Raw genomic sequence first — 22,383 nt, forward strand, 5'->3', positions numbered from 1 at the left:
GCCGGGCCGCCACACTCCAGTCACTGGAGCGCGGCGCCCAATCGGGAGCCGGGGAGAGCCGCAGCCGGGAGCGCCAGCCAATCAGCGCCGAGCCGGCTCCGCGGCCAATGGGAGGTGCTCTGGACGACCCGGCCCCCGGAATCCTGGGAGAGGCTGTTGAAATTAACTCTCCCCACGCCGGCGCCCGCGCCGGCGCGGCGGACGGGAAGCTCCGGGAGGGGCTTTGGGGAAGCAGAGCTTGTATCTCCCGCGGGGAGGAGAGGCTGGAGCCAGGGCTCCTGGGCTGGGGTTTGGGGCTGCTCCTCTCGCGGGCGGAGGGCGCCCCTCCCTTCGCCTTCTGTCCGGTTCTGTGTCAAACTGTGGATCCGCTCCCTCCTGGGTTCCGGCGCCAGGTGAACCCGGAGGCTGCGGCTACGCCCGCAGGTGCCGACGGGGGACACACCTGCTGGGCCGGATGGATCTCTTGAGGCTGTGGAGAGTATTCGCAGGCTCCAGCTCCGGGGTGTGGTGGCTGCGGGCCCCGAAGGTTGGCGTGGGAGCGCAGTCAACCCTGAGCTCTTGATCCTCGCGGCAATCCAGAGGCGAAGGGCGGACAGGGCAAGGCAGGGGGTTAGTTCCCTGGGCTTAGGTTTACACTGTCCGCTGGTGGTGGGGGAGCCTGGGATCCTGGGCCCCTGTCTTTACTCATGAGTCCGCTGACAGTTAATCACGGGAGAACCGAGGAAAGAGGTTGGGTTAGCTAGCAACCCTGGGAAGGGGTGGAAGGAGAAAGAAGGCTTGGGAGAAAGAAAGCAGGATGGGGGATGTCATCTTGGGGAGGGAGGGAGGAGGAGGAGGAGGCAGAGGCTGCCTGCCTGTGTGTGAGTGAGGCAGCCACCAGATTTAGACTCAGCGCCTCTGGAGTTCCAGTTTGGGTCCTGTTGTGCACCGGTTCAGTGACCTTAGGCAAGTTACTTAACATTTCAGACCTTCCTTTCTAAACAGGAATGATAATTATCTATTGCACCGACCTGAGTGCAAGTGTTGGATCTGTACTAAGTGCTCAGTTACCAGGTTTCCAGAAAAGCCGGGAGCTGTCAGACCCCTGTGCCCTGTGCCCTCCAGTGTCTTGTTGCCACTGCCCGGAATGTCCCTTCCTTCTTTTGGCGATTCCCAAACCATTCCTCACCTTGACCTTTACTTCTCCTGACACTTGAAGCTTTTTCAAGTTCTCCACTTTCAGCCATTTCCATCTGGCTTTGCTCCTCAAGCATTTACCCACATTTTTCATTTTAATTAGCAATTGTTTACTCCCTGACTCCTTCACCTCCCTGGGAGTTCTTGGACGCCCCAGCCCACCCCTAGACCCTGTCTGAGTCATCTCTATCTCACCATTGTACTGCTACCTCATTGAGCAGTTCAGATGAGGCAGGAGGGGTGGAGGGTAAAGTAGCACAGATAATGGGGCTTCTCAGCAGGGGCTCTGAGTCTTCTGGAAATTTCCAAAGAATGCTCTTAGAGTTCTCCACCTGGTGGATGGGATGAGAAATTTTTTTTTTAATGTTTTTATTTATTTTTGAGAGAGAGAGAGAGAGAGAGAGAGAGGCAGAGCATGAGCAGGGGAGGGGCAGAGAGAGGGGGAGACACAGAAGCAGGCTCCAGGCTCAGGCTCTGAGCTGTAAGCACAGAGCCCAACGCAGGGCTTGAACTCAGAGAGTGTGAGATCATGACCTGGGCTGAAGTTGGACACTTAACCGACTGAGACACCCAGGAGCTCCGAGAATTAATTATCATTTTAATCCTGGAGTTTACACCAGTGGTTCTCAAAGTGTGGTCCTTGGAGTAGCAGCAGCACCTGGGAATTCACTATAAATGCAAATCCTCTAGTCTTGCCTTAGACTTCCAGCACCAGGAACTCAGGAGGTGAAGACTGACTGACTACTCCGTTCAACAAGCCCTGTAGGTTATCCTGATGTGTGCTGAAGTTTTAGAACCATTAGTTTAGGCCTTTTGTCTTTAATATCTAGATACCCTAGAGATAGACTACTTTTATAGTATTATTTTTAAAAATACCTTAATTTTGGGGTGCCTGGGTGGCTCAGTCAGTTAAGCGTCCGACTCTTGGTTTTGGCTCAGGTCATGATCTCACAATTCGTGGGTTCAAGCCCTGCGTTGGGCTCTGTGCTGACAGCTCGGAGCCTGGAGCCTGCTTCAGATTCTGTGTCTCCCTCTCTCTCTGCCCCTCCCCCTCTCATTCTCTGTGTGTCTCTCTCTCTCAAAAATGAATAAACATTAAAAAAAAAGGGTTTTTTTAATAGCGTAAATTTTAGAAGTGTTAAGTTTACAGAAAAGTCGTGGGGCGCCTGGAGGGGCTCAGTTGGTTAAGTGTCCAACTTCGGCTCAGGTCACGATCTCACGGTTTGTGAGTTCGAGCCCTGCATCGGGCTCTGTGCTGACAGCTCAGAGCCTGGAGCCTGCTTTGAATTCTGTGTCTCCCTCTATCTCTCTCTGCCTCTCCCTGGCTCACACTGTCTCTCTCTCAAAAAAATAAACATTAAAAAAAAAACTTAAAAAACAAATTTACAGAAAAGTTGTAAAAGTTGTAAAGGTACTATGAGAGTTCCCATATCACCCCCATCCAGTTTCCCTTGTTATTAACATCTTGTGTTAATATGATATATTGTTGGGGCGCCTGGGTGGCTCAGTCGGTTGAGCGTCCGACTTCAGCTCAGGTCACGATCTCACGGTCCGTGAGTTCGAGCCCCACGTCAGGCTCTGGGCTGATGGCTCAGAGCCTGGAGCCTGCTTCGGATTCTGTGTCTCCCTCTCTCTGACCCTTCCCCGTTCATGCTCTGTCTCTCTCTGTCTCAAAAATAAATAAACTTAAAAAAAATTTAATAAAAAAAAATATGATATATTGTTATAATAACGGACTGATATTGACACATTATTATTCATCAGAGTCCATATTTTACTCGGATTTTCTTCATTTTTGCTTCAACTTCTTTTTCTGTTCCAGGATCCCATGCAGGGCACCTACCACATTACACTTAATTGTCATATTTTCTTAGGCTGGAAGAAGGCTCTGTCTTAGCTGTGACAATTTCTCCGATTCTCCTTGTTTTTGATGACCTTGACACTTTTTTGATGACCTTGACAGTTTTGAGGAGTCCTGCGTTAAGGATTTTGTAGCACGTTCTCTGATTCTCAGGATTGACCGAGGGCTTTTTGTCTCATGATTTTCTTTCTTTCTTTTTTCTTTTTTCCCCCCCTCATGATTGAACTGAGGTCATGGGTTTTTGGGAGGAAGACCACAGAGGTAAATGTCATTTATCACATCATATCAAGGGTGCCACTGGACGCATACTGTCAAAGTGGCTTCTCACTGTGGGTGTTGATCTTTTCTTTTCTTTTTTTTTTTTTTTACATTTATTTATTTTTGAGAGACAGAGAGAGACAGAGCACTAGTCGGGGAGAGCTAGAGAGAGAGGGAGACACAGGATCCGAAGCAGGCTCCAGGCTCTGAGCTGTCAGCACAGAGCCCGACGCGGGGCTCGAACTCACCAACCGTGAGATCATGACATGAGCCGAAGTCGGGCGCTCAACTGACCGAGCCACCCAGGCGCGCCTTCCATTTTTTAAAAATTACTTATTTTTGAGAGAGAGAGACAGACAGACAGAGCACGAGCAGTGGAAGGGCAGAGAGGGAGAGGGAGACACAATCTGAACCAGGCCCCTGGCTGTCAGCACAGAGCCCGATGGGGGCTTGAACCCACAGACCGTGTGAGATCTTGACCTGAGCTGAAGTTAACCAACTGAGCCACCCAGGCGCCCCACTCCCGGAAGGATTCTATTGGAGTTCGAGGTCCCGGCCCTACCAGACACCAGTGGGACTCAGTATTTCTTTCACCGAGAGCTCCTCTCCCCTCATAAGGAATTTTTTTTTTTTTTTTTTTTTTTTTTTTTGTTATAAGTGACGGAAACCCTACTCAAACCAGCTTACAGAACAGGAATTTGTTGACTCACATGACAGAACAGCGCAAACACAGGTAGGATTTCAGGCCAGCGGGATCAGGGACTCACCTCTGTGTCTCAGCCTCTCCCTTGTGTTGGTTTTATTCTCAGGCACCCCATGGAGTAGCCCTAGGCCTGTGCCTCATCAGCTTAGCATCCCCAGAGGAGAGACAGCGCTTTGGTTGTCTATCGCTGCCTAACGAATCAACCCAAGACTTAGTGGCCTGACACACAAACCATTTCTTTGCTCAGGAGTCTGTGGATCAAGAATTGGGGCTGGGGCACCCAGGCGGTTAAGCGTCCGCCTTCGGCTCAGGTCATGATCTCACGGTTTGTGGGTTCAAGCCTCGCGACGGGCTCTGTGCTGACAGCCCAGAGTCTGGATCCTGCTTTCGATTCTGTGTCTCCCTCTCTCTGCCCCTTACCCACTCATGCTCTGTCTCTCTCTCTCAAAAATAAATAAACGTTAAGAAGAAGAATTTGGGAGGAAAAAAAAGGATTTGGGCAGGGCTCAGTGTGGATGCCCTGTGTGGTATTAGTTGGGTGTTGGGGTGGGGCTGGAGAATCCAATATGGCCTTCTCACGTGTCCTAAGATCTCCATCCTAGCTGATGGCTGGGGCATCCCGGTTCTCCAAGTGGCTTCTCCCTCCACATGGCCGGTCACCATTCAGTAGTCTCACCGACATTTCTGTGCATGACGGCTGGCTCCTAAGAAAACAAAGATGAAGCTGTCAGTCCTCTTCAGGCCCAGGCCCCGAACAGGCACAGTGTCATTCTTCACGTTCTCTTGATCAAAGCAGGTCACGGGGCCGGCCCAGGTTGAATTGGAGGGAAAATAAATTCTTCCTCTCTCTTGTCTTTAAGTTTATTTATTTGGAGAGTGAGAGCACACAAGCTGTGGATGGGCAGAGAGAGAGGGAGACAGGATCCCAAGCCGACTGCACGCAGTCGGCATGGATCCTGACATGGGGCTCGAACTCACAGACTGCAAGATTGTGACCTGAGCCGAGATCAAGAGTCAATTGCTTGGCCGACTGAGTCACCCTAAATTCTTCCTCTTAATGAGAAGAGTGTCAGAGTCCCATTGCAGAAGGGAATTTGGGATGGGAGGGGCTGTTGCAACCATCTTTGTAAAATAACCTACCAGAGAGCGTAGAATGTTTTTTTCAACGATTGGCGCCTACGTCCTGCGTGGATTATGCTTTGGCCCTGCGTGTGTCACAGGCTCACCCCTGAATCAATCTCGGTGGCTAGGGAGGAGAGCACGTGTTGGCTGGCTGCTTCTGGGCCATGTGGACTAGAATGATGGTGGCTCCCTGAAGGAGAACCAGGTACCAGAAGGTGGGGGTGGGTAAGAAAATGGTCAAAACCATTTCTGTCCGCCCCCTGCCACCCCCACTCAGAAACCTTCTGTACCTGTTCCTCCAGCCTCCTAACCTTCTTTCCATTTCAGCCAAGACTCTCTCCCCACAGTTCTCCAGATGGGCCTACTCTCTGTGGTCCCCCCAGATGGGCACCCATGCCTTGCCTCTTGGCCTGGCCAAGCCCTACCTGATTTTCAAGAACAGTCTAAGTGTCTCCTAGGGTTACTTTGTGAATCACATTTCAAATTGCAAGTGTTTTGCACAGAAAAGGATGTGCGTTGCAGCCTTGATTGTAATGACAAAACCTGAAAGCGACCCACGTGTCCCTAGGGAATGAATTACAATAGTCAAGATTCTTTCAGCAATAAGTGACAGAAACCCAGCTGAAACCAGCTTAAGCATGAAAGAATTTAGTGGCTCAGGAAATGGGGTGGTCCAGTGGACAAAAATGAGTTGTCAGCCCCCCTCCATCTCTTGTCTCTGCTTCCCTGGGGTATGGGGCTCATTTTCTCCCCACTGAATTGACTAGGGTGGGGATGGCGGGTGGGGTGGGGGAAAGGCCAAGTCTGATGGCGCTAGACTTAACCTTGTTCCTGCTTTGTGCCCTTGGAGGAAAGAGGAAGCGGCTCTTTCCCAGGGAGGCTCTCCCTGCTTGGGTGACTCCTGCATTCCTGGGCCATTCTCTGTGGCCAGAGGATTGACCAAACCTGGGTCAGATGGCCTGGAGGAGACTGCTGTGGTCGGCTGTCCCACTGGAACCATATGGAGTGGGGTGGGGGGTGGAGGTGTGAAGCATTTCCTAGAAGACTTTTACTGTTCTTACCAAGGTGGTAAAACCTAGTTGATGCAATATTATATTCCAGGAAAAGCTGTAGTTACAGAGACCGTGTAGCAACATGACAAAGGGTCATAAAGCAATGCTAAAGAGAAGGCAGAATACAGACTCGAAACAATGATGGTGTCCCTGGAATATGGAAAAACAGAAAGCTTTTGCCTTGGTGGGGGTGGGACGCTGTATTACTACATGAAAAAACCTTCACTACCTTTGCAAAAGTATTTGCACAACAAATACGTGTCCGTACAAAAATAATCTGGTGGGTGTCGCACGGTATGATTTTCAGAGCTCAGTTTCTTTTCGAATGGGACGGCGCACACATATAAATAAACAGACGGTGATTTTATAGCTCTGAAAAGTCGTGTTTGTTTTTTTTTTTTTCGTCCTTGTGGTTGCTTTGAGCAGTGGGGCCCAGTAGAGCCTCTTGGTCAGGAATGTTAGAACATTCCGAGGGCAGTCCCAGGGAGCTTCAGTTTGGGGGAGGAGGGGACATCTCTCACCAACAGCTAGGCAGATAGGAGGCCTCCGGGTGGGCCAGTCAGGACAGAGAGAGGCAGTGGGAAAGTGAGGGAGGACAGCGAAGGGCCCAGGGGGGTCCAGTCCACTCCATTCCTCTTCTGCTGGCATCCCCACTCACCCCTGGGTTTTAGAAAGTTTCAAGTGCCATTCATGTCTGCAGCTAATAACCAGCACTTTGGGGTTACGCTATTTATTTATTTGTTTATTTTAAAAGTTTATTTACTTTGAGAAAGAGAGAGAGAGAGAGAGAGAGAGAGAGCAGGGTGGGAGCAGAGAGAGGGAGAATCCCAAGCAGACTCTGCCCCGTCAGCAGCATGGAGCCTGACGTAGGGCTCAAACCCACCAACCACAAGATCATGACCTGAGCCGAAACCAAGAGTCAGACACTTCACCGACTGAGCCACCAAGGCACCCCTATTATTTATTTATTTTTATTTGAGATAGAGAGAGAGGTGTGTGTGTGTGTGTGTGTGTGTGTGAGTGGGGGAGGAGAGTGGCAGAGGGAGAGAGGGAGAGAGAGAGAGAGAGAGAGAGAGAGAGAGAGAGAGAGAGAGAATCTTAAGCAGGCTCCATGGTCAACTCAGAGCCTGACACTGGGCTTGATCCCACAACCCTGGCTCAACCGACTGAGCCACCGAGGTGCTGTCCTTATTTTTATTTTTTAAAGTAAGCTCTACATCTAATGTGGGGTTTGAACTCACAACCCTGAGATCAAGAGTTGCACGTTCTACCGACTGGGCCAGCCAGGTGCCCCTTGGGTTATCTTTTTTTTTTTTTTTTTAATTTTTTTTTAATGTTTATTTATTTTTGAGACAGAGAGAGACAGAGCATGAACGGGGGAGGGGCAGAGAGAGAGGGAGACACAGAATCGGAAGCAGGCTCCAGGCTCTGAGCCACCAGCCCAGAGCCCGACACGGGGCTCGAACTCACGGACTGCGAGATCGTGACCTGAGCTGAAGTCGGACGCTCAACCGACTGAGCCACCCAGGCGCCCCGGGTTATCTTTTTTTTTTTTTTTTTTTTTAACGTTTTTTTTTTTTTTTTTTTTTTTTTTTTGGGACAGAGAGAGACAGAGCATGAACGGGGGAGGGGCAGAGAGAGAGGGAGACACAGAATCGGAAACAGGCTCCAGGCTCCGAGCCATCAGCCCAGAGCCTGATGCGGGGCTCGAACTCACGGACCGCGAGATCGTGACCTGGCTGAAGTCGGACGCTTAACCGACTGCGCCACCCAGGCGCCCCGCGGGTTATCTTTTTTTAATGTTATTTTTGTAAGTAGCAAAATGAATAAGATATTCCCGTTTCGGTTAAAACACATGCGCGCGCGCGCACACACACACACACACACACACACACACACACACAACAGGATTCTTTTGGCTACTTACGTGTATTCAGCTTTCTTGATTGGGTCTGTGAGATACTCTTGGAAAGATTTCCTCTCCCTGAAAATCCAAAAGGATCTAGAGATGAGGGCTGGGAGGTTAGATTCCTGGTCCTGGTGTGTGTGTGTGTGTGTGTGTGTGTGTGTGTGTGTGTGTTGGGAAACAGGTGGGATCAACAGAATCGTGGAAACGGTCTGTAGGGAAGGAGAGTCAGAGACTAGTAGACCTATGGGGAGGATTCAATTTAATTTGTGTCAATTCCCAAAACATTAAGCACCTATTATTATCTTTTTTAAATTTTTTTTAACATTTATTCATTTTTGAAAGACAGAGAGAGACAGAGTGAGAATGGGAAAGGGGCAGAGAGAGAAGGAGACACAGAATTTGAAGCAGGCTCCAGGCTCCAAGCAGTCAGCAAGGAGCCCGACGCGGGGCTCGAACTCACACACCACAAGATCATGACCTGAGGTGAAGTCGTCCGCCCAACCGACTGAGCCACCCAGGCGCCCCTAAGCACCTATTATTATATGCCTGACCCTGTTCCAGAACTTGGGGATAGATACATCAGTGAGCAGAACATAAAGATCCTGCCACCAGGAAGCTTACTTTTTAACAGGGAAAGGTAATTAACTATAAACAGAATTTGTCAATTTGAGAGCACAGATTTTGGTGCGTTACAAGCAATGGTTGCCGGCGGGGAAAGAAGGCGGGTCGGGAATGGGGCAGGAGGCGGCGGCTGGCAGTTTCAGAGTGGTGGGGCAGGCCTCGTGAGACGGTGGTCTCTGAGCAGTGACTTGAAGAAGGGAGGGACTCACCCATGGGGATGTCTCCGGAGGCAGGTTTCCAGGCTGCAGGCCCGGACAGGGATGGGCGGAGGGTAGGTCGGGTAGCGCCTGGTAGGTCGTCGCGAGAATTTTGCCTTTCACATGGAGGAGAAAAGGGGTCAAACACTTTTATACCAGTTTTCCAGCTTTTCTTTCCAGTATCTTGTTCGGGTGTGGGCACGAAGATCTAGAAAGGGCGGCACTGGGCGTGGGCAGAGGCCCCCGGATTTCATAACCGCCCTTGTATCTTCCTCCCACCAGCCCGAATCCAGGCTAGGCGGGGGTTCGCTCCACCCTGTTTTTATGGCACACCCCCAGCCCCTCAAGCACAGAGCAAATTAGAGGGGAGAGGGTCCCCCGCCCACCCAGCCTCAGGGGGTGCTGACTGCACAGGCCAGTCCACATCAAAGCCTCCCAGTGGCAAAGGGAGAGTCAGGGGCTGGGACCCAGAGAGAGGTGGGCAGAGAAGGGTGAACAGGCAGGGGTCTCAGGTCTCCGGCCTCCTTCCCACTGGAGGCCCTCTCCCCCTGCCTCCCTCCCCCCGCCCCCCATGCACACATGCACACACGCCTGACACAATGGCCGGGTGGGGCCAAGGAACTGGCTTCCTCTGTGGAGATCTCAATCTGGGCCCTCAGTTCCCGCCCCAGAAACACAGGAACAGGCATTCGGAGACCTGGCCCCACACTCCTCGCTCCAAGGGGTAGGCAGGACAGGCTGAAAATAGAAACAGCTTCCAGAAAGATAAAGGTAAGTTCAGGGAGGGGGGCACTACAGGGAGCGGGAAGCCCGGGTGGGGGTCCCGTGGTGTGACATAAAGAGTGGCTCACACCCAGAGGGACAGGTTAGAAGCTTAAGGGACAGGCTCTCGTGTGTGGTGTGGGAGAGATAGACACGTCCTGGAGGGACACACACACCATCCCTCAGCTGATACAGAGGTGTCCAGACGCCCGTGCCCGGTGCCCTCCCACCGGCCCGGCCCTGTGCCATTGCCAGCCCATCCTTCGTCCCCACCCCAGGGCCCCAACAGCCCCCAGTCCACGCAGCCACAACCAGACCCTGTGCATACAGAACAGCCCGCTCTCCCACGCCGGCGTTTCAGCCTTTTTCCCGGACCCTTGGGATCCTGGGTCCATCACATCTTCCAGAACCCTAGTGTGCGCATGTGGAGTGCGGTGTGGTTTGGGGAGGGGGGGTGTCCGGTTGGGAGGAGGATCCGATTCCTGTTTCCTGCCCCTACTCACTCAGCCCTGGGAGGTGACAGAGTGGAGAGGACTGAAGGGTGAGTGCGTGGGGCCTGGTACCTGGGTCCCTGTGAGAGAGGCCTGAGTGGGGGGGGCGGGAAAGGAAGTAAACGCAGGTACCTTTGGCGGGGAGTGGGGGGTGGGGGGGAGGGATCCCTGAAGGGGGGCAAGGCTGGGGAGGAGCCCGCCAGCTGGTGAGGCCACTGCCTGGGTCACCTAAGGAGCTTCCTGCCAGAACACAGAGGCCATTGAGCTGCAAGATTCACAGCCTCCGGCCCCCAGCCCCCACCCGGCATCCTTTCTCCAGAACCTAATCCGGGGCCTGGAGGGGTCTGACTCTCCGGCCGCCTCCTGTGCGGAGTTTGGGGCCACCGCCCTGACCCTGCCGCCTTCTCAGGATTGCAGCCGCCTGCCCGCAGGAGGAGGTGAAGCCCAGGTTTCGGCGTCCTGGCCCCACTGGTCCTCACCTTCAGTCCGGTCTCCCGACCACCCACCAGGCATCCTGGCAGGACCCAGGCTCCCACTGGGGCCTCTCTGACCAGATGCGGGGCGGGGGCGGGCAGGGATGAGGACGGGGCAGGAGAGACCGTGCCCGGGGCCCCCTGGTCTCTTGGGGTCAGAGGCTCCAGGAATCTTGAGGGCAGGAAAAGGAGACTAAAAATAATCCGGAAAGGGAGAGTCCGGAGAGAGGAACTGGGAAATGGGGGGCGGAGGGCCCGCTGGAGCAGGGAAATAGTGATGCATCCCTCGCTTCCCCGGGCCCGGGCGGCGCGCCTGCGCACACGCGTCCGCTCGCACCCCGCCTCTCCGCCTGCACCGCGCCGCGGCCCGCGCTCGCCCCCCGCCTGGCCGCACGGAGCGTGCGTTCTCAACACCTCTCGCGCGCTGGCGCACGCACGCACGCACGCACAGCTCTGCAGCCGGACACGTCTGGCCATAGGAGAAGCGCGATGTACCGGGGCCCCCAACCTGGGTCTCCAGCCGGCCGGCCCCGCGCCGGCCTCACTGCCCCTGTGGCCCGACTGTGGCAGCAGAAGCCAAAAGACAGAGAGAAATGGAGGCTGGGAGGCTGGGAGGGGTGAGAGGTGAGGAGAGGAAGACAGTGGAGATGAGAAAGAAGCAGAGGGAGGGCACTAGCCTTTTCCCCTCCCGCGCCCCCCCCCACCCCGAAATCATGTCCCCATTTGCTTGCAAACAGTTTCTGCTGGGAGGCCTCCGTCTACCCATGGCGGGGGAAGGGGGTGGGTGGGGTGGGGTGGGCCTTAAGGGTCTCTTCCTCCCTCTTCCTCAGGGGATGACTCCAGAAGAGTATCCCACTCCTTTGAAGAGCCCAGAGGAAGATGTCAGCCCAGTCTCTTCCTGCAGCAACACCCCCTACCCAGAAGCCCCCTCGGATCATCCGCCCCCGTCCTCCTTCTCGCCCCAGGGCTGCCCAGTCCCCAGGGCCCCACCACAACGGCTCTTCTCCACGAGAAGCTCCCCTCACCCCCAATGACGCGCCAACCCCGATGTGCACCCCCATCCCCTGGGAGCCCCCAGCCTCGGCCCTCAAGCCCCCTGCCCTTCTGCCCCCCTCGGCTTCTAAAGCCAGCCTCGACTCCCAGACTTCCCCAGACTCGCCTTCCAGCACCCCCAGTCCAGTGTCCAGGCGCTCCGTCACCCCAGAGCCCGCTCCCCGGTCTCCAGTTCCCCCACCCAAGCCCTCCGGGTCACCCCACACTCCGCCCCTGCTCCCCAGGGCTGAGGTCCTGGCCCAGGGTGGCTCTGCCTCGGCCCCAGGCACTGTGCGGAGATTGGCTGGCAGGTTTGAATGGGGGGCTGAAGGCAAGGTCCAGGCTGGGGATGCCCTGGAGCCGGGTGCCCATGGGGCAGTGGATGTGAATGGCGAGAGAGAGGTTCCACCGGGCAACGTTGCTGGGAGCGGGTCACAGGAGAATGGCGCTCCGGGTAAGTGCATCGTGGAGCCCTGGGTGGGCTTCTTTGTTTTTAGTGCTTTAAGACTGGGTCCTTTCAGGGGTGCTATCTATATCTATATCTATATCTATATCTATATCTATATCTATATCTATATCTATAGATATATCTATATCTATAGATATATCTATATCTATATATTTTTTTTACATTTTTTAAAGATTTATTTATTTTTTTTTCCAACTTTTTATTTTTTTTTATTTTTGGGACAGAGAGAGACAGAGCATGAACGGGGGAGGGGCAGAGAGAGAGGGAGACACAGAATCGGAAACAGGCTCCAGGCTCCGAGCCATCAGCCCAGAGCCTGACGCGGGGCTCGAACTCCCGGACCGCGAGATCGTGACCTGGCTGAAGTCGGACGCTTAACCGACTGCGCCACCCAGGCGCCCCAAAGATTTATTTATTTTTGAGAGACAGACAGAACACGGGGTGGGTGGGGGTGGGACAGAGAGAGAGAGGGAGGGACACACAGAATCCGAAGCAGGCTCCAGGGGCTACATTTTTAAAAATGGATTTCATGTTGGGAAAAATCTGATTTCCATGTTTTTGGGGGGGGGGTTTGAGGAGAGTCAGGGTGGGGGAGATAAAGATGCCTGGGGCTGGACCACCTTGTCCCACTGCTTGGTAGGTTAGGGGGAGGGAGGAGGCCCGGGCAAGGTGCGGCCAGGCCCCAAGGGCCTTCTCCTTAGGGCACCCCTGTCTCCCCAGATGCTGTCCTGGCCTGTCCTCCCTGTTGCCCCTGTGTCTGCCACATAGGCCGGCCTGGCCTGGAGCTCCGATGGGTACCTGTGGGGGGCTATGAGGATGGCCCCAGGGCTTTCTGCCGGGCCTCCCCACTGAGGACCTCCCGCTCCCGCCCCAGCCCTCCAAGCCTCAGTCTCCCCCCAGTGGTCCTTACGTCCTACCGCTCCACTGCCGAACGCAAACTCTTGCCACCCCTGAAAGCCCCCAAACCAGCGTGGGTCAGGCCAGACGTCACCGCTTCCGGGGACCCCCCGCAGCCAGATCTCCATTTGCCCTCGGAAGACGGAATCCCGACAGGTACAGAGCCCGGGTGAGCGGGTCTCTGGGCGGGGAAGGGAAGGGCTGGAGGTGGATCTTTGTAAAAGCCGAAAAACTACCACCCACAACCCGCCCTGGACTCTTTGTTCTCCACCAGCTGCTGCTCTGGGGCTGACTGGAGTTGTAGTTTTTATAGTGAGCGTCTCCCGCTGGCGGGTGGGGGTGGGGTGGGGGCTGGGGTCAGGAGTCCGGGGCTGGGGATCCTGGAGATTTGTTCTCTTGACTCTGGGCTCTCTCTCCAGGGGACAGTCCTGATGAAGCTCTTCAGGACGCTCCTCCAGCATCTATGGAGGGCAGGTACCAAACACCCGCACCCTTACCCCTACCCCAGCGCAGGCTAAGCTTCAGGCCCAGCGAAATCTCACCTTCGCAGATGTGGGGGAAGGACGTCTAGGGCTCTGGAGACAAGCGGTTCTGTCCCTTACCAGCTGTGTGGCCTCAGACAAGTCACTTAACCTTTCTGGTCTCAGGGTCCTCATCTGTGGGTGGGGATAAGACACCAGCTACTTCACAGAGTTGTTGAGTGCGATACTGGTAAAGAGCCACGCCCACAGCAATTGCTCTGGTTTACTTCCAGGACCTTGAGCCTCTATTGCAATGGTCTATAAATCTGTTTAGCACCAGGGACGCCTCTCCTGTGTTATGTGGGTTTGTTGATCATCTTAATGTTCATTTATTTTCTTTTGAGAGAGAGACAGAGAGAGGCAGAGAAAGAGAAGGAGATAGAGAATCCCAAGCAGGCTCCGCGCTGTCAGCACAGAGCCTGATACGGGGCTCAAACCCACGAACCATGAAATCATGACCTGAGCCGAAATCAAGAGTCAGATGCTTAACCGGCTGAGCCACCCAGGGACCCCTATTAATCATTTTAGATTCACCACCCCTATCAGAGCTAGTGAGTTCCCACTCACTTATTCAGCCCTTGCTGGTAGGAATTCTCCTAGGTGTTTAACTTGGTTGAATGAGGCAGAGCAGGGAGGTGCGATTCTGGGTTCGATCATACTGAATTTCACTGAGACACAGATAGGACACGCCAGACAACCATCCGCAGCTGAGCGATCTGGAGAGCTCTGGAGAGAGAGGCTTGGAAGTGTGTGGTACCCAGTAGTTGAGATCGCAGGAATGGATGGGGCCTGCCCAGTACAGGGCCTCGTATACAACAGGCACATAAATAATTTTTACAAAATGTTTGTTTATTTTTCAAGAGAGAGAGAGAGAGAGAGCAGGGGAGGGGCAGAGAGAGAGGATCCCAAGCAGGCCCTGAGCTGTCAGCGCAGAGCCCGATGCGGGGCTTGAACTCACAAACCGGGAGATGGGGACCTGAGCCAAAGTCAGACGGTCACCTGACTGGGCCACCCAGGAGCCCCGCATAAATAATTTTGTTTGTGTGTGGTTCCATCGGGGTCCCTGCACACTACCTGTGTGTAGATCGCGCACTCCCTTACACTAGCATGTGAATAGCGCCCCCTGGGGGGGGGTGTGATCGTGGTGGCTCTGGGGCAGTCCCTCCGTTTCTCTCCGCAGGGACAAGGAGGGGCTGGAATTGCTGAAGGAACAGAACTGGGAGCTGCCCCTGCAGGACGGTGAGGGCCTCTGGACCTGGGGTCCCCTCTGTCCCCCCCCCCCCCATCAAGCAGTGGGGAAAGGTTCTGGGGCGCTGGGCTTCCCTGATGTGCTGGGTCTGTACTCCAGAGCCCCTGTACCAGAACTATCGAGCGGCTGTGCTGTCAGAGGAGCTCTGGGGGGTCAGCGAGGACGGGTGTCCCTCTCCAACAAACCCCGGCGAAGCTCCCACCTTCGCACGGCCCCCTGGACCTCGCAACACGCTGTGGCAGGAGCTGCCGGCTGTGCGGGACAGCGGCCTCCTGGACACCCTCAGCCCCCAGGAGAGGCGCATGCAGGAGGTGGGCACGCCTGGGGTCCCGCAGGGCTGGCGCGGGGCGGAGGGGGGAGGAGGGTGGAACCTGCGTCCGGGACTGGCGGGGAGCCGGGCTTTCCGCCCACTGCCCTGCCCTTCCTCCTCAGAGCCTGTTCGAGGTGGTGACCTCCGAGGCCTCCTACCTGCGCTCCCTGCGGCTGCTAACCGACACCTTCGTGCTGAGCCAGCCTCTCCGGGACACGCTCACCCCCCGGGACCACCACACCCTCTTCTCCAACGTGCAGCGAGTCCAGGGAGTCAGCGAGCGGTCAGTGGGGTCCTGTCGGAACAGCAAGCGGGGCCTCTGGCCGCTGAGCACTCCCTTAGCTTTCTGCTTGTCCCAGGTCCTCCCTTCCAGGGGCCCAGATAGCGCCCAGCTCTTCGCTCGGACTCCTGGGAGACCTGGCTGTGTGCCCCACCTCCATTGCGTGTTCCCCTGACTCCCTCAGGTTTCTAGGGACGCTGCTGTCCCGTGTGCGCTCTTCCCCCCACATCAGCGACCTGTGTGACGTGGTGCACGACCACGCCGTGGGCCCCTTCTCGGTGTACGTGGATTACGTGCGCAACCAGCAATACCAGGAGGAGACCTACAGCCGCCTCATGTGAGTGCACGTGGCGGGGGAGGGGGAGGACGGGACGGGAGGGGAGCAGGGGCGGGGGCGGGGCCTCCAGGTGGACGCCGCCATCCGGCTGGGACCGGGACCGCTTTCGCAGGGACACGAACGTGCGCTTCTCGGCCGAGCTGCGGCGCCTGCAAAGCCTCCCCAAGTGCGAGCGGCTGCCGCTGCCGTCCTTCCTGCTTCTGCCCTTTCAACGAATCACCAGGCTCCGCATGCTGCTGCAGGTACCTGTGCCCCCCGGGGTGGGGGTGGGGGGCCCTCGCGGGAGCACTCTCCCCCTACCCCCCCCCCCCCACCCAGCGCGGGGGGGGGGTGGGGGGGGGCCCTCCTGCCCGGCTTCTCAACTCAGGACCCGCCCAGCCTGGCTGGAGCCGACCAGCCGTCCCCAGAGCAGTCTGGGTCCCGCGAAGGAGCCCCTGGCTGGACGCGCGGGTTCGCCACTTAGCTCGGCCACTAGCTGGCCCAGTGGTCTTGGGCAGGTCCCCTCCTGTCCCGGGGTCTGGGGGGAACGTGAGGAGTGGCCTTTGAGGTCTCCCGCCGCGTGCCTCCCCAGTGGGGGGTGATAGCACTCCAAGCGAGGCACCGATGAGCTCTTTGGGGGTGAAAACAACCTCAGCTGGTCCAATGTTTGCGGGGGCACATCGGTTGACGCGCAGCGTATCTGTGGCGTTAACGTTCCACGCGGGCAGGACGCTGCGGGGAAAACGTTGTCTAAAGAGGCGCCTTGGCGGGGCGGTACCGGGGATGGGGGTTAGGTTGAGACACAGAAAGGCTCTTCTGTTGCAAAGCAGAAACTTCTCCCTAAACCAGGTCACCTGCTGTGGGTGACCCGGTGAGAGGCCCCATCTAGGGTATCAGCCTCTTCCTATCGTATTCAGCTTTCTATATCCCCGGTGTAGACAGTGCCATAATCATACTACTAATCGTAAGAGCTAGACGGCTGTCGAGCGCTCTGTCCTAGGCATGGTTTTAAGTGTTGTCTGCCTATTTCACGTTACCGGCCACTGTAGGTGGGCAGTGTTACTGACCCCACTTTATGGATGAGGAAACTGAGGCACCGCGAGGTTCCGTAACTTGCCCCAGGTCATACAGAGGATAACTGAGAGCGGCAAAATGGACGCCTGGGCGCTCTTAACCACTTGGCTGCATTGTTTGCGCCAAGAGCTAACGATGAAAATACTAGCTGTCTTCTTTTGTGTTTACTGCGGGCCAAGGAGTACTTTTCGTAGATTTACCTCGTTGAATCGTTACAGCAGTGCTTCTGGTCTGCTGGGTGGGTATTGTTGTCCCCATTTGACAGACGGGGAGACTGAGGCCCAGAGAGGTAACATGATGGGCTCAGGGTAATGCAGATGGGGAGTGGTGAGGTCTGTCTGCCTCCCTGAGGTTGGTTCCCCAGCCCGGTGAACCCAGAACATTTTGTCAAGCTACGTAGGGTCCTCTGAACAGCAGCCCCTCTGAATCCCAGGGCGGCAGAGCGGGGCGCCCAGTCCCTCTTACCTCCTTGTCCCCAGAATATCCTGCGCCAGACAGAGGAGGGGTCCAGCCGCCAGGAGAATGCCCAGAAAGCCCTGGGTGCCGTCAGCAAGGTGGGCAGGAGGGATGCTTTGGGGGGGGAGGGGATAGGGGATGGGGAGGCAGGCGACCAGGTGGTTGGGGCGGAAGGAAGGAGGGCTGGGTGACACGGCTCCCCCAACCCCAGATCATTGAGCGCTGCAGTGCAGAGGTGGGGCGCATGAAGCAGACAGAGGAGTTGATCCGGCTCACCCGGAGGCTGCGCTTTCACAAAGTCAGGGTGAGCCCCTGCCCAGGCCCCCCACCCACCCCCCGCAGTGCGGCAACAAGCCAGAACCTCCCCCTGCTCCCCCACAGGCCCTGCCCCTGGTGTCCTGGTCCAGGCGCCTGGAGTTACAAGGGGAGCTGACCGAGTTAGGGTGCCGGAGGGGGGGTGTGCTCTTTCCCTCGCGCCCCCGCTTCACCCCCCTGTGCCTGCTACTCTTCAGCGACCTGCTGCTCATCACTCAGCCCAAGAGGTGGGTCCCAGGGAGGGAGGGAGCCCAGGCTGGGGTAGGGAGGCGGGGAGCTGGGGGTCCAGCCGGATCCCCCATTCGCCCCCTGAACTGCCTCTTCCCTGGGCAGTGGGCAGCGGCTGCAGGTTCTGGACTATGCCCACCGCTCCCTGGTCCAGGCCCAGCAGGTTCCGGACCCATCTGGACCCCCTACGTTCCGCCTCTCCCTTCTCAGCAACCACCAGGGCCGCCCCACCCACCGGCTACTCCAAGCCTCCTCCCTGTGAGTCGTGTCGCCTTCAGAAAACACCCTGGGACCCTCACTTGGACTCTCAGGCCCCGCCACCCTCTTCCTCAGTCTCTCTCCTCCACGGCCCCTGTCTGTCCCTCAGAAGGACCTCCTGGTTCAAACGTGACCCCTCCCTATGTCCCCACCAGATCAGACATGCAGCGCTGGCTGGGAGCCTTCCCTACCCCCGGCCCCCTTCCCTGCTCCCCGGACACCGTCTATGAGGACTGTGGTGAGTGTCCTCCGGGAGACGAGGGAAGGAAAAGTGAGGCTAAAGGGGGAAGATGGGGGAAAAGCTACAAAGGGCCTTGATCCCACTGTGTGTCACCCACCCCCAAGCAGACTGTTCCCAGGAACTGTGTTCGGAGTCTTCTGCACCGGCCAGGACTGAGGCACGAAGTCTGGAGTCCAGGGCTCTGCCCAGGCACCTGCACAAGAGCCCTGAAGGTGAGAGATTCTTTTATTTATTCATTCGGTGAATTAAAAAAAAAAGTTTACTGATTTATTTAGAGAGAAAGGGGAGAAGGAAGGGCAGAAAGAGAGAGAATCCTGATGTGGGGCTCAAACCCACAAACTGATAGATCATGACTCCAGCTGAGGTCACGAGTTGGACACTTAACCGACTAAGCCACCCAGGTGCCCCCTGTAGGAATTACTTAAAAAAAAAAAGTAGATGATACAGTGTCTGAAGGTTATAAGTGTTGTGGGAAAACGCATGTAGAACAGAGTCAGGGTCAGGCGTCCCAGGGTTGGGTAGGAGTACAATTTTTTTTTTAACGTTTATTTATTTATTATGTTTATTTTTGAGAGAGAGAGCGAGAGAGAGAAAAAGAGAAAAATAGTGAGTGGGGGAGGGACAGAACGAGAGGGAGACACAGAATCTGAAGCAGGCTCCAGGCTCTGAGCTGGCCACACAGAGCCCAGTGTGGGGCTCGAACTCATGAACCATGTGTGAGATCATGACCTGAGCCAAAGTTGGACGCTTAACCAACTGAGACACCCAGGTGCCCTAGGATTACAATTGAACATAGAGAGGTCAACGGGGTGCTGGCACTCTCTCTCTCTCTCTCTCTCTCTCTCTCTCTCTCTCTCTCAAAATAAATAAATAAGCTTAAAAAAGTAAAAATAGGAGAGCCTGGGTGCCTCAGTCAGTAAAGTGTCTGACTTCGGCTCAGGTCATGATCTCACAGTTCATGAGTTCAAGCCCCAGGTCTGGCTCTGTGCTGATAGCTCGGAGCCTGGAGCCTGGTTGGGATTCTATGTCTCCCTCTGTCTCTGCCCCTCCCCTGCTCGTGCTCTGCCTCTCTGTCTCTCTGTCTCTCTCAAAAATAAATAAACATTTAAAAAATTTAAAAATAAATAGGAGGTCGAGGTGCCCCTCCACAAGGAGGCACCGTGTGAGCAGTGACTTGACAGAGGTGAAGAACTTAGTTGGGCGCATGGTGTCTGGGAAAAGAGTGTCCCAGACCAAGGCAGGAGTCGGTGCAAAGGCCCTGTGGCCAGAGTGTTTGAAGAATCCTAAGGAGGCCAGCCAGCCTGGTAGACGGAGTGAAAAAAGGCCAGAGAAACAGATGAGGTCACAGAAGTAAGGGGGACCAGACCGTGCGGGTCCCGTAAGAACTCCAGCTCTCCCTTGCGTGAGATGAGCAGCACTGATGAGAGATGAGCAGGGCTGGACCGGAATGACACGCATCTTCTGTTGCTGCTGCTGTCTCCACCTCTAATGAAATGGCCTTTCTACTGCCGCTCCAGGCTTCTCCACTCATCCCCACACTCACCGTGACCCCCAGGCCTCAGACCCCGTCGGACCTCCTTTTCCTTCCTGTCCCGTCCACTGCCCTGGCTCCACTTGGGCCCCTGTCTCTCTTTTCCCAGGCTGGCTAAAGGGCTTTCCTGGGGCCTTCCCTGCCCAGCTGGTGTGTGAAGTCACAGGGGAACACGAAAGGAGGAAGCACCTTCGCCAGCACCAGAGACTCCTCGAGGCCGTTGGGCCCTCTTCAGGCCCCCCCAGCGCTCCCCCACCCTAAGGCAGGCGGGGCGGCGGCGGTGGTGCACAGGTTGGGACAGCTGGTGCTTGGCTCGGGGAGGGCAAAGCCCACCCATCCATTGGATTCGCTGTCAGTGGGAACGCTCCCTCTATTGGCAACCAATAGGGACCGAGCTTCAGGAGAGAGCAGCCAACGGACACGCTCGAGTGAGCGGCCAATGGAGAAAGAGGCTTAGTGCAGAGCAGCCAATGGGTGCTGAGCTGGCTGAGCCCCTGGCCAATGAGTATCCCTGCTACGCTCACAGCCCAGGAAGACTAAGCTAGGTCAATAAAGCTTTGAAAAGGGCTGCGCTGGAGATACAGTCTTAGAATAAAATAGCCAGTGGCGATAAGCAGGGAGCCATCCGGCCACGCAAGATGGGGGTCTGGGCCCAAGAGACCGGTAGTGACCCTGCCTCGTTCTCCAGCCACGACTGTCCTGCCCTTTGAGTCTGGGAATCTTTGGATTCCATTCCTGGGGTGCCTCCTGTGCCCTCTCAAGCCACTTCCTCTCTTCTAGAAGAATCCGGAGTGTGTGACTCAGAATGTGTGTGTGCGCGTGCATGCATGTCTCTGGATGTATCAGGGAAGGTGATTCTGCTGAACATGGTGTGTGTGTGTGTGCGCGGTCTTGCCCCCTCCCCCCCCCCCCGCCCCAGGTGACCAGGTGCCCCATGCCTTTCCTCACCCCCTGTTTTTCCTATTATTCTCTCCAAGAAGACAGGAGGTCTGAGCTTCAGACGAGATGTGCTGGGTGTGGCTTGGCAGCCAGAAGCTAGAGTTGGGGGTGAGAGGCCTGGGCGCTGGGCCAGGGGTCCATGGCAGCCTGGTAGCGGACGAAGATGGCCAGTGGCTGCGGCCTGAAGCCCCCTGAAGCTTCCTTGCCCCAAACTTGGCCTCCAACCCAACCGTATCCAGTCACGCAGCCCCCGCTTCGGGCTTCAGACCGGCTCTGGGTTTGGGTGAAGACACTAGAGCTGTGGATCGTGGGCCCTCCGGTGAGCCTCCTGGCCTTTCCCGCCGTCATCCTGGCCCTGTCACAGAAACACTGGGCCAGCCAGTGGGGAGAGGACAAAGAGCCAGTGTAACCCCCTCCGGAGCATCTCCTTCCAGAGGCGAAACCGCCCTGCAGGATGCCACAAGGACGTGAGGGATGGGGCCAGGGCAGAGCAGACAGTTGCTGGCGAGGGTGGGGGGTGGGGTGGGGGGGGTGCCCAGGCCTGGCACCAGGCCTCCCCTGAACTAGACCATCACTCTGTCCCTTCTGCTCATGCGTGGCAACCGGCCCAGGACAGCAACCGCCACGCCAGCCACAGGAGGTGGAAGGACTCTGGGAGACTCGGAGGGAGAAAGGGACTGGCATTTGGCCGTCCGGGTTTGCACAGTGCCCGGCGAATGAGAAACCCTCAGTAAACGTTGGTGGACCTGTATGGAGGGGAGTGTGTGCTTAAAGTTTCCCAAGTGTGGCTTTGTAAGGGGGTGGGGCTGCTTGGAAAGAGATTCTTTGAGAGCCGGGGTCGGTTCTGCTGGGCCTGGGGCTTGGAGACCAGGAGCATGGCCTGAGGGTGTTGGCCCCTACTCGTAGTTCCCCGGGGGACCTAGGCAGTGGCGGGGAAGGGTCTACAGCTGGAGCAGAGCGCTGTTGCGGGTTGGGGAAGAGGACAGGGCAGGGCCAGGTATGGCTGGGACTCCAGCAGGGAATGAAGACCTAGGGAGAAGGGCAAAAAGGGCAGTCAGTCAGCAATAAATGTCCTTTACTGACCAGCTAAGCATCTCTATTCAATTCAATTCAATTCAGTTCAATACAGTACCTATTTATGGAGCGCCTTCTATGCATCAGGCACTGTTCTAGGACACAGGGGTACAGAGATGAAAAAGACTAAGGCTCCTCAAGGAGCCTACATTCTGGGTTGAGGGAGAACAAATGCCAAGTAAACAAATTAATAAGCAAGGGAGCAGTGAGTGCTGTGAAGAAAATACAGGAAGGGGCTGGGGTTCAGAATGATCGTGTGTGTGTGTGTGTGTGTGGCTTTGGGGAAGAGCCTAGAGGAGGTGATGTTTGAGCTGAGGTCCAAATGACAAGAAGAAAGCAACTCTGGTAAGATCTGGGCAAAGAACATTCTGGGGTTGCAATAGGGGGACTGAGGTTCCAGGAAGAGGAGGTTAGTGGTCATGGGAGGGGGCCGGTGCGCTCGCTCCTTGAAGTTTCCTGGTGGGGGAGCCCCTCTTCACTACGCTCCCCTCTTCCTCTGAGATACTGAGATAGACACGCAGAGGCAGACAAACAGCCACACACGCACTCTGTGTACATTCCCTCCAGG

The 22,383-nt window shown here is 56.0% G+C and overlaps 1 protein-coding gene and 1 long non-coding RNA gene across 11 annotated transcripts; one reads left to right on the top strand and one right to left on the bottom strand.

Moving 5' to 3' along the window:
• Window positions 1–4,469: 4,469 nt before the first annotated feature.
• Window positions 4,470–9,412, bottom strand: LOC107179992. Of its 2 annotated transcripts, none has more exons than XR_001510734.2 (3): window positions 8,912–9,412; window positions 8,100–8,156; window positions 4,470–4,702 (listed from the first exon to the last, which is right to left on the bottom strand). It is a non-coding gene; the product is annotated as an uncharacterized LOC107179992 (long non-coding RNA). The 2 variants fall into 2 exon arrangements; XR_006211301.1 differs by lacking the exon at window positions 4,470–4,702 and adding an exon at window positions 6,531–6,832.
• A 114-nt stretch (window positions 9,413–9,526) lies between these two features.
• ARHGEF15 (Rho guanine nucleotide exchange factor 15) lies at window positions 9,527–21,492 on the top strand. Of its 9 annotated transcripts, XM_042967002.1 has the most exons (19): window positions 9,528–9,670; window positions 10,169–10,202; window positions 10,472–10,589; window positions 11,456–12,111; window positions 12,847–13,179; window positions 13,443–13,497; window positions 14,725–14,783; window positions 14,893–15,104; window positions 15,226–15,386; window positions 15,568–15,720; window positions 15,833–15,962; window positions 17,253–17,327; window positions 17,441–17,533; window positions 17,611–17,771; window positions 17,878–18,030; window positions 18,186–18,268; window positions 18,379–18,483; window positions 19,912–20,093; window positions 20,783–21,492. In XM_042967002.1, exons 4-18 carry the CDS (start codon window positions 11,505–11,507, stop codon window positions 20,061–20,063), a joined length of 2,532 nt encoding a protein of 843 aa, XP_042822936.1. In that variant the 5' UTR covers window positions 9,528–9,670; window positions 10,169–10,202; window positions 10,472–10,589; window positions 11,456–11,504; the 3' UTR covers window positions 20,064–20,093; window positions 20,783–21,492. The 9 variants fall into 9 exon arrangements, 7 of the variants coding, with proteins under 7 accessions (XP_042822938.1, XP_042822936.1, XP_042822934.1 ...); XM_042967000.1 differs by lacking the exon at window positions 10,472–10,589; XR_006211299.1 differs by lacking the exons at window positions 10,169–10,202; window positions 10,472–10,589 and having other exon boundaries at window positions 9,529–9,670; window positions 20,783–21,060; window positions 21,353–21,492.
• Window positions 21,493–22,383: the final 891 nt, after the last annotated feature.

This window comes from Panthera tigris, chromosome E1, assembly GCF_018350195.1.
Source record: "Panthera tigris isolate Pti1 chromosome E1, P.tigris_Pti1_mat1.1, whole genome shotgun sequence".
Classification (NCBI taxonomy): Eukaryota; Metazoa; Chordata; class Mammalia; order Carnivora; family Felidae; genus Panthera; species Panthera tigris.

What these genes read in the sequence shown, in the direction of transcription:
- ARHGEF15 (XM_042967002.1), top strand. Translation starts at nt 11,505, where the DNA reads ATGTCAGCCCAGTCTCTTCCTGCAGCAACACCCCCTACCCAGAAGCCC. An exon ending in AGGAGAGGCGCATGCAGGAG is followed by an intron (nt 15,105 to 15,225) that starts GTGGGCACGCCT and finishes CTTCCTCCTCAG; the next exon opens with AGCCTGTTCGAGGTGGTGAC. An exon ending in CACCGTCTATGAGGACTGTG is followed by an intron (nt 18,269 to 18,378) that starts GTGAGTGTCCTC and finishes ACCCCCAAGCAG; the next exon opens with ACTGTTCCCAGGAACTGTGT.